General features: G+C 45.1%; 1 protein-coding gene across 1 annotated transcript in view; it reads left to right on the forward strand.

Moving 5' to 3' along the window:
- LOC311105152 (glutamate receptor ionotropic, NMDA 2B-like) overlaps nucleotides 1-11,265 on the forward strand; it is a gene marked incomplete at both ends in the record, with an annotated part of 77,474 nt that overhangs the window by 17,793 nt on the left and 48,416 nt on the right. The window contains 1 exon segment of the mRNA XM_084147194.1: nucleotides 6,000-6,599. Within this exon segment, the coding sequence (XP_084003320.1) occupies nucleotides 6,000-6,599 (600 nt within the window).

Below are 11,265 nucleotides of genomic sequence, written 5' to 3' on the forward strand. Positions count from 1 at the left end.
TGCGAATGTTGTTTGGCAACAGTACAGTAAGTCTTAGTAGCACAGAGGCTGGGATGTTTTGTTCCCTTTGTCCCTTTGTCCTCTGGCTTTACAGGGTGTAATGCAGACAGACATGGACACCACAGTACTGAACTGGATTAGGTCGTGCTCTTGCCTGAGCATATTTCAGGGTACGATTTTGATTAAATTGACTGTACACAAGAGCTGTTGGTTTTCACTCACGGGAGGCGGATTTTGAGCAGGTAGCTATGTCCCCATATCTTCTTTTAGGCAACTGCTCCAGCACCAAATTCAATTCAGACCTATTTATATCCCTGCACGCAAGAAGGACAAATACAATATTTTCACACTGTTGTCTCTCCTTCACACACACACACACACACACACACACACAGACAGACACACAAAGGAAATACCCTGCACACCTACTAATCCAAATGCAGGATCCTGGTTCCAAAAATAACAGCTTGGAATGAGATGGATGGAGGAGGACAGATTATTGCGGCTCTAGTCTGTGAAAAGCTGTCAATAAAACACATTTAAAGTGATTACAGGGGCCAGGGCCCTTATTCGCATGGGGGCACTCTGGTATTCTCACCATTCCAAAAGGCAACACTGTGAAATCATACACACGTAAAGGATGTTTAAAATGAAAAAAGGCCAGCTAAAGTGGAATTGCTCACGTACACTGATAAGCATACGGGGCAGTGAGCCCACAAGTCAGGGAGGAGATTAACTTTTCTCCTTCCATCAAAAGAGTAGGTGTAAATAGAAATCTACTCTAAGAGTGATTACAGGACCAACTGCTTACCTTAATGGTTGTGTCAAAACACATTACTCAACTTCAGGCATTGTTAAGTACTTTTCTCCTTAAAGACACTTGATATTCAAAGACAAGCCACGGATATTGGGTTTCGTGCGCAAGCCAGAAATAGAATCCTTCTCCACCTGAAAACAGATTAAGATACAAACTTCATGGCTTCTTTTGGAGAAAATGTTTGGGTCTTTGACACAATTTCTCAGTACTGCAGTATGAGTTCCGGGCAAAGATTGTGTATGAATACACGGGTCATAAACAGTTTAGACTCAATGAGTGATAGTCTCTTGTTGTTGTCCTCCGCACTCTCCTAAATATCAAAGCAGGCAATAGAAATGAGATATTGCATTTGTTCTTCGTATTCATGCAAATATCACGACTGTCAGTCCTGACACATAATGAGAAGAGAGAGACAGCGATTGGCATTCCAACATCCTTTCTCTTGAAATAGACACCATTATACACTCAATGCCTCTCGGTAAATGTGAATGTATGCCTGGCTGTGTATGGTAATGAGGGGCTGTGAGTGGCTGCTGCAGAACATACACCACGTCCAGACCTCAGGTTCAGATAGACCCCCCTCCTCCTCTCCCAGCAGCCAGCTAAAGGCCATGTACGTACTTTTCCACTAGAGCCAACATAGTTTAATATGCCATTTAGCAGACGCTTTTATCCAAAGCGACTTACAGTCATGTGTGCATACATTTTTACGTATGGGTGGTCCCGGGGATTGAACCCACTACCCTGGCGTTACAAGCGCCATGCTCTACCAATTGAGCTACAGTTAGTTCACTCCTCTCAGCGGTTTGGCCCTGTGTTCTAGGGGCCAGCTCATCCCCTCAGGGGCCTGATAGTACATGCTGCTGTCACAGACAAACCTTACCTTCTGGATAATACTGGAAGTCAATATTCCCCTGTATTGTATACTTTGCCCAATATCACTTGTTTTGTCACTGTAGAAAGCAAATGTGCATTAATTATAAAGGAAAGCTTTTGATAGCTTCTCCATATTATGAATTTCCAGGAAACACAACAGCACGGCCGTGTGTGTGTGTGTGTGTGTGTGAGAGAGAGAGAGAGAGAGAGTGAGAGAGAGAGAGAGAGAGAGAGCGCGTACTGTGCTACTGTTATTTTGTGGGTACGGTTGTCCTTTGCCAGTGTGATGGTGCTCTATTATGTCTGTGCGTAAACGCAAGTGTCCGTCTAATTTCCGGGCTATTTTGACAAGGTGTGCTCGCCACCACCACCCCGGCCCAGTGCCAGTTGTAATTGTGTGATTTATGGCTGACGAAGGCGTCCAATTACAGAGCCATAATATATGCGTCATGCCTCATATCCTAACAGTGTCTCTACAGCAGTTGTGCCATGTTGGCCCAAGATTTCGTTAATGGTAATTACACTTTTTATAGTCCATTTAGTCCCACTTATTACCTGGGTTTTTCACTGAGGTAACCACCAGTAGCTGTCGGCACACATTCCTAATTAGTCGGTCGTTTGGATTCAGTGTTGGGTCGGGGCTGTTTTAGTCACATGGGCCGAGCGCTGCAGAGTTTAGCCCCTAGGCTGGTATCAGTGTGGGAGCCTATGTAGGGGTCCATCGGTGTGTAATAGATATCGCAGTGTGCATTGGTGCGTTAAATAAACCAAATGGTGCGTGAGACATGTTTTCAGGGCTTGCTGTGGGGTCTTCTCTTAGACTTCTCATTCTATTATGTGATCAACCTTTGTGTGCTTTAAGTGACTTTCTGGGAATTATAGAACTTCATTGGTTCATCATCTGAATGGACGTTGTGTATATATGTGTAATATGTGTTGGTGTGTGAAATGTGTCTATGTTAATTTGCCCGTGAAAAGAATCGGTGTGTAAAATGGACCCATTGCAAGGGTGTATTGATTGCTTATCAGAGTTTGCGATATGCCAGGGCACATCAATGTGTGGGAATGGGCAGTGTGTGTTTGTGTGTGTGTGTGTGTGCGTATATATCTCTGTGTCCATCAACAGTGTGTGGAGAGGCCTATTTTAATTGTTGCCATGGAAACTGAGTGCTGCTAGAGAAGTACAGATTCAAAGAGAGCATCTCCCCCTCTCTCTCGTTCTTCCTTTTCCTCCCCCTCTCTCCCATCCCTCTTTCTTTTCTCAGTCTATCTGCTGCCATTCCCCTCTCCTCTTCCCTCTCACTTGCTTTTCATCAAAGCCCTCTCCAGCTGACAATCCTCCCTCTTACTCTTTCTCTCCCCTCCTCCTTTCTCTCTCCTCCCTTTTCTCTCCCCTCCTCCTTTCTCTCCCCTCCTCCTTTCTCTCCCCTCCTCCTTTCTCTCTCCTCCTCCTTTCTCTCCCCTCCTCCTTTCTCTCCCCTCCTCCTTTCTCTCTCCTCCTCCTTTCTCTCCCCTCCTCCTTTCTCTCTCCTCCTCCTTTCTCTCCCCTCCTCCTTTCTCTCTCTCCTCCTTTCTCTCCCCTCCTCCTTTCTCTCTCCATGAATCTCTTTCTCTGTCTCTTGGTGTCCCTCCATTTGTATTTCTATTCTCTCTTTTCCTCTGTCGCTCTTCTCTGTCCCTCCCTCCCTCCCTCCCTCCCTCCCTCCCTCCCTCCCTCCCTCCCTCCCCTGTTCCCTCTCCCTCTCTCTTTAGAGGAGTGGGCAATTGACAATTAACACAGGGACCTGTAATTAGTGCTGACGAACCTCCAGCAATTAGTTATCCTAAATAAGTATTTTTGTCATTTCTACATACCTCCCCCTTTCATCCCCCAGCCTCTCAATCTCTCCTCTCTCTCTTTCACTCTATATCTTGCTCACTGTCTCGTTCCTATAGAGTTTGTTTGTTGTATTGTTCAGGATTGTTCTTTTTACTCCCTCTGCCTTTTAAGCGTTTGCTTTTGTTCAATGGTGAGTGAGTGTACACACACACACACACACACACACACACACACACACACACGCACACACACACACACACACAGACACTATTACAACAACGCCCACAATATTTAGGAGCCGCTGATATGCACACTCACACACCCACAAATATCATACCCCCCATAAATGTTAAACTCCCCTGTTAATGTAATTGTGAGAGGTTAGCATGTCTTGGGGATATATTTGTGCATCTGTAACTTTCTCACTTATCATTATTCATGATTAATTCAGGATTATCCGTAATCATGGTAGCATCCACATTAATGTAGAAGAGTTTAGAAACGTATTCTATTCTTATTTACAATAAAAGTGACTCCAAAATGACACAATAAATTATTTACCATTCATTTCTATTGGATGTGTTTTTTTTCTTAAACACAACCAAAACAAACAGCAAATGCATCCAACAAATTTGTAGAGTCATAAGCTTGATGTAGTCATTGCGTGCTATGAATATGGGACCAAATACTAAACTTTTTACTACTTTAATACACATATAAGTGTCACGTAAGTGAATTTATCCCAATACTTTTGCTCCCCTACAATGAAGGGACAAAAAGTGCTGTAATTTCTAAATGGTCTAAATGAAAATACCCTCCAATGAAAGCTGACGGTCTGCACTTGTCATTGGATCATTTCAAATCCAAAATGCTGGAGTACAGAGCCAAAACAACAAAAAATGTGTCACTGTCCCAATACTTTTGGAGCTCACTGTATAGTTTTTAAAATAGGAGATGTTGAACTACTTTTTCTTCTCACTTTGTTTCATTCTATCTCTCTTCTTCCTTCCCTCTGCATCACTGTTAATGAAGGTCTATAAAAAAGCCCAATAGAGATACAGTATGTGGTCATTCAAGTAAAGCGTTGGAGGGAAGTGGATGGAGGGATGGAGAGTAAATGAGTGTTGGGGTAAAATAGGACGGAAGAGAGGAGGAGGGGTGAAGATGCGAGGGGGGTATTGAGACTTGTTATTCACTCGGGGCATCCATCACTCCCTCCCTCAGAATCTGTCCATCTTTCTGTCTGTGTATCAGGGAGCCAGTGTTCACTCATCTCATCAAGCCAGTTCCTCAGTCAACATGCGTCTCTCTCTCTCTCTCTCTCTCTCTCTCTCTCTCTCTCTCTCTCTCTCTCTCTCTCTCTCTCTCCCATCCTAACTCTCCCTCTCTCCTTTGCATTCCCATCTTCCCTCCTCCTCCAGCCTTCTCTATTTCTCCTCTTCCCTCCCTGTCAGGGATTCAGCCACCCATCCAGCGGGAGAGTTTATGTCATCCATAATAAAGACCATTATCCTGCTTGAAAACACACCTCATGAAATATTGATCAGTATGAGTGTATGGATACCCTGTCTCCGTGTGTGTGTGTTTATGCACTATTTATGTATGTAATATGCAACCTGTCCTAGCTAGGTTTCCATCCAATTGGCGACAGATTTTCAATGCGAAAATATGCACATTTTCCCAACAGTGGTGTGTTTCCACCGAACAGACTTTTTACGGATAAAAGTCAGTGCGTGATGACATAGTGCACACAAAATGTACTTTTTCGCTTAAGTGTTCATGTACCAAATAAAAATCTAAAGTTCAATGTGTTTCTATCACATTTTCAACTCTACTGACAGTTTTGTCACAAAAACGGATGTGTTAAATAGCAAATGTTTTCTTACTCTGGTCTTGGCACGTGCACTCTAGCCAACAGCTCGCAGATGTCAAACGGCAGTCAAGCATAAATCATCATGTCACCAGAATAAGACCCTCTGTATTTATTGGAAAGGAGCATCAAGATCACCGTGCACTTTCACCACCCTTTGATGTTCATCATAATCTATAGCTTAATAAACTGAATGGTTTTCCGAGTCATAGTGGGAGAACCACAACATATCATCGCGTGACTCCAAGTTTACTTCGATATGATGATTATTATATCAATATTTGCACATAAAGGCATTTCCACCACCATTTCTCACATAATTACTTTTACCAATGCATTTATAAAATTGTACCGAAACTTCCTGTTTCTATCACAGCTGTAGTGATTTTTTTTTATACGGTATGACTTTACTCATATAAAAACTGTAGATGGAAACGTGGTTAGTGATATACACTGATTCATGTTATAGGCTCTTGTCAATCCACTTAAGTCAATCAATGTGTATGGGCCACATTAACCTCTCGCTTTCTCTCTCGCTCTCTCTCGCTCTCTCTCTCTCTCTCTCTCTCTCTCTCTCTCTCTCTCTCTCTCTCTCTCTCTCTCCTCCCTCCCCCCAGGTATTACATTCCCTCTCCTCCATTATGCCTGTCTGCGGCTGCCTCAGCCCCTCCCACCCTCAGGAAAGGCGAGCGTCCCCCACGCCCCTGCCCCCCCAGGAGGTGAGACGTCCTCCCCGGCGCCGTGCGGCCCTCTCCTCCCTGTCCCTGTCCCTCCTGGGCCTCCTGCTGTGCATGTTCCACCTGCCCCCCGCCTGTCACTCTCGCAGAGACAAGGGTGGGGGCGTGGCCCACTACATCCCCATGGCCCAGCCCCCACACCACCAGGTGCTGCCCAAGCTGGTGCAGGGCCTCAGCATCGCTGTGGTGCTGGTGGGCAACTCTAGCGAGGTGGCGTTGGCGGGCGCCAGGGAGAAGGACGACTTCCTGCACATGCCGCTGGCGCCCAACGTGGAGGTGCTCACCATGAATGAGACGGACCCTAAGAGCATCATCAAGAGCATCTGTGACCTGATGACAGAGCACTGGCTGCAGGGCGTGGTGTTCGGGGACGATACAGATCAGGAGGCCATAGCCCAGATCCTGGACTTCATCTCCGCACAGACACACATCCCCATCCTGGGGGTCCGCGGCGGCTCCTCCATGATCATGGCTGCCAAGGTACAGTGTGTGTGTACTGTGTGTGTGAGAGAGAGTGATAGAGAAGAAAAAAAATAGCGATGTTTTATCTGTTTGACTTGAACCTCTGTATTTCATTGTTGTCTTAAACAATGATCTCTTCACAAATGAAGCGGCTTTGGCTTTTTTGGTGCAACAAAAGGGCTCTCATCGTTACCACTATCAGATCAATGCTGGTTCATTCATGGGAAAACAGATGCAGAGGTTTGACAGAGAGCAGGAGTGGTTGCTTCCTTTGAAGAGTGGGGAAGTTGGAGACAGGATCAGCGTGGTGCGATAGGAGGGAACAGGAAGATGGGGAGAAAAGACATACGCAGAGAGAGAGAGAGAGAGAGAGAGAGAGAGAGAGAGAGAGAGAGAGAGAGAGAGAGAGAGAGAGAGAGAGAGCTGTACTGTCACCAGACAGAGAGTGTTACCTCGGCATGACAGAGTTCCACTAGATCCCTCTAAGGCTCATCCCCATGACATTTCTCACCCACCCCTTTTCGTTCTATTCACTTTAGCCATGTCTAATGGGATGAAGCAATCTGGTCCTGCTTTATCTTAGCCGGCTGGAATCCGCGTTTGGACTGTGCTGCTGGACTGGACTATTCTTTCTGCAGCATAATCAACTTTTATTCAACCTGAACAAATACAGCTGTACAAAATGGGCTCCCAGAAACCAAAAAAACGCAGCCCGGAATGAGGTCGTCCGCTGGGCATTCCAACTGACGTCATGTGCTTACAGCACAACGGGTTCCATTGGGGATAAAAAATGATCTCTGCTCACCCTTCCACGTTTGACCCTGCGTCAACAGGGTCCACCAGTAAACATGACCCGCTATGACACACTAGGGCCACCAGCCAGCCATTCATCCCCCTCTATCCCCTCTCATTACACCATGGAGGATAGATGGCATTGGACAGTCAAATCACATTTACCTCACACATCTCTATTGACACGTACAACATCCACTGGCCCTGCCCCTTGTGCCACGGCCATACATACGTGTCACTGACCCCATAGTATATCCTACACTGTCACGATCGTCGAAAGGAGGAGACCAAAGCGCAGCGTGTTGAGCGAACATCGTAGACTTTATTAATAAGAAACCACGATCAAAAACAACAAACCAAATATGACGAAAGTGAAGTCCAATACTGATATAGACTAACAGCAACAAGGAAACAAAAACCCACAAAACCAAGGTGAAACCACACAGTATAAATATGGCTCCCAATCAGAGATAACGAGCCGACAGCTGACACTCGTTACCTCCGATTGGGAGTCATATGACTAATCAACATAAAACCCAAACATAGAAATGAAACAACTAGATCCCACATAGAAATACACCCAAAAGAAAATGACAACCCTGGCTCACAACTAAGAGTCCCGGAGCCAGAACGTCACATACACACATATAAATATTTATGATACACCACCCGCCCGTCTTATACGTGTAAACATTATGTATTTTATTGCTTATAAAGAGGCGGATGGAGTATACATGCAGACTGAAGGTATAATTCATTAAGTACAGGTGCCCTCCATGCGCCAGGAACACAGGCTTGTGCCGCTGCGGCTAAATGGATTTCCCAGGCCAGAAGCCAACACGGGGCCCAGGAGAGAGAAATGGAGCCACATCCAAGGCCATGCAAGTCTCCGTCTCCAAACAGATTTGTGTCTGTTGTTTAATGGGCTGAAACAATGTTGGTTGAGAATATGGTAGAATAAGAGTGGGAGAAGGAGAGGGAGAATGAGAGGGAGAAGGAGAGGGAGAAGGAGAGGGATGGTGAAAGAACAACCTCTCCTCCTGAGAGGTCATCTTGGGGGAAAGATGGACAGCAGGTGAGTGGAGAGGACAGAGATAAAGAAGCTAGCTGCTGGAAACGTAGCAGACAGAATGAGACAGCAACACAGACTGGAGGCGTGAAGGAGCAAGGAGAGGCCCCGTAGCTGGGAAGAGAAAAGGTAGAGAGAGATAGAGTGAAGGAGGTCAAATAAAAGGTTGAAGCAGAGAGCTTGAGAAAATGTGGTGTAAGGCTTGGGGAACTATACTGAACAAAAATATAAACACAACATGCAACAATTTCAATGATTTTACTGAGTTACAGTTCATAGAAGGAAATCAGTCAATTGAAATAAATAACTTAGGACCTCATCTATGGATTTCTCATGACTGGGCATAGGCCCACCCACTGGGGAGCCAGGCCCAGCCAATCAGAATGAGTTTTTCCCCATAAAATGGCTTTATTGCAGACAGAAATACTCCTCAGTTTCATCAGCTGACCAGGTGGCTGGTCTCAGATGATCCTGCAGGTGAAGAAGCCGGATGTGGAGGTCCTGGGCTGACGTGGTTACACGTGGTCTGCGGTTGTGAGGCCGGTTGGACGTACTGCCAAATTCTCTAAAACAACGCTTATGGTACAGAAATGAGCATTAAATTATCTGGCAACAGCTCTGGTGACATTCCTGTAGTCAGCATGCCAATTGCACACGCCATTGTGTTGTGTGACAAAACTGCACATTTTTCTTGATATGACACACCTGTCAGGTGGATGGATTATCTTGGCAAAGGAGAAATGCTCACTAACATGGATGTAAACAAATTTGTCCACAAAATTTGAGATAAATAAGCTTTTTGTGCGTATGGAATATTTCTGGGATATTTTATTTCAGCTAATGAAACATTGGACCAACACTTTACATGTTGCATTTATATTTTTGTTCAGTATAGTAAGCCTAGGAGAATGGACAGACCGAGATGGGGGTATGGGAAACGTAAAAGAGGGTGTTTCTGTCTTTCTCTCTCTCTTTCTCTCTCTCTCTTTCATACAAGGCCAAATGCCGCTAATGCAGTTGGCAAGTCAACCATTTGCTTACCTATACAGTAGGATCATAAGTGAGACAGAGAGCTGAGGGGGAATAAGATATTTTCATAGCTGATGTCTGGAATTGAAAACAGGAATGGTGCTGAAATAGTGCACAGAGTAGTGTTTACAGTGGATTTTGGTGTGCTGTTGTGAAATACACAGTATATATATCTATATATTTTTTTTGTGTGAAATTGAAACCAAGTGATGGGTGATGGATAGATGGATGGACCAAATGCTGGTGGGTCTCAGACCGAGGGAAGGTGCGACAGCTGGTGGGTCTCCGACAGTGTCACCCAGGAACGTGGGAAAAGATGGTTAAGGCGGAGAGAAGAGAAAGATGGATAGTGGGAAGCTGTACTCACATCTGTATCAACGAATAAGATGGAAGAGAGAGATAAGTGAGGGAGGAGCAAGTGCATTACTGTATGACAGAAGGAGAGAGAGATGGAAGGCGAGAAGGAAAGAGAGATGGAAAGAGAGAAGGAAAGAGAGATGGAAGGAGAGAAGGAAAGAGAGATGGAAGGAGAGAAGGAAAGAGAGATGGAAGGAGAGAAGGAAAAAGAGATGGAAGGAGAGAAGGAAAGAAGGAAAGAGAGATGGAAGGAGAGAAGGAAAGAGAGATGGAAGTATGCAGATTGAAGCAGTTTGGGATAGATAGTTATTCGAGGGACTAGAGTTGCTGGTACTGTATATTGCTACAGTATCTAGCTTACATGCCAAACACTGTCTTTAGTGATCATCATTAGCCTCTCAAACTAGCACAATGGGTAAAATATTGTTTAGATCAAAAGCTTAGCAAAAATGATATCAAGTCTTGTGAAGATATTTCTAGCTGTGCTACTTGACACGTCTTCAAGGTTAACTTGATAGCCTGACAAATAGCTGGTGATGTAGGTTATCACCTCAGGGCATCCCACTGGATGAACAGCAGGTCATCTACACTACCCCAGCCAGCCAGCCCAGTCTTCAATATGGAAGAGATCGCATCCTCACCTACGGTGGTGCTGGGATTTAAATATCAGAACCCCAGCAATAAATGCAAACAGAAAAAGTAACCCAATGACCGCCGAGGAATCTAATCCAATATGAATCACGGTCTCTACACATTTTTTATCAGCACAATCAAACAACAGAAGACGTGCGTGACACCATAAATATTTGATTGCACTGCATTGTTGTATAGACAATGGGAAATAAGAACATTAATGAACCACAGTTGCGATGCACATTTTCCCTGTGGATTCCAAAAGCGCTTTAGATTCTCACCATTGAGACAGCTTCTACCACCAGGCCATTGAGACAGCTTCTACCACCAGGCCATTGAGACAGCTTCTACCACCAGGCCATTGAGACAGCTTCTACCACCAGGCCATTGAGACAGCTTCTACCACCAGGCCATTGAGACAGCTTCTACCACCAGGCCATTGCACAGCTAAACCCTAGCTGTCTACCTGCCTGCACCTTAAGAGACCCTTTGCATTGATTCTCTCCACACACACACACACACGCACACACACACGCTAACACACATCACGGTCACCGCTGCTGTTACTATTTATTATTACTATTTACTTAAGCTGCTATAACTAGTGGTCCTCTGTAGCTCAGCTGGTAGAGCTGGTAGAGCTACGGCTGGTAGAGCTACGGCTGGTAGAGCACGGCGCTTGTAACGCCAAGGTAGTGGGTTCGATCCCCGGGACCACCCATACACAAAAATGTATGCACGCATGACTGTAAGTCGCTTTGGATAAAAGCGTCTGCTAAATGGCATATTAAATTATTAAATTTA

Source organism: Coregonus lavaretus, assembly GCF_964263955.1.
Source record: "Coregonus lavaretus genome assembly, chromosome: 2".
Taxonomy (NCBI): domain Eukaryota; kingdom Metazoa; phylum Chordata; class Actinopteri; order Salmoniformes; family Salmonidae; genus Coregonus; species Coregonus lavaretus.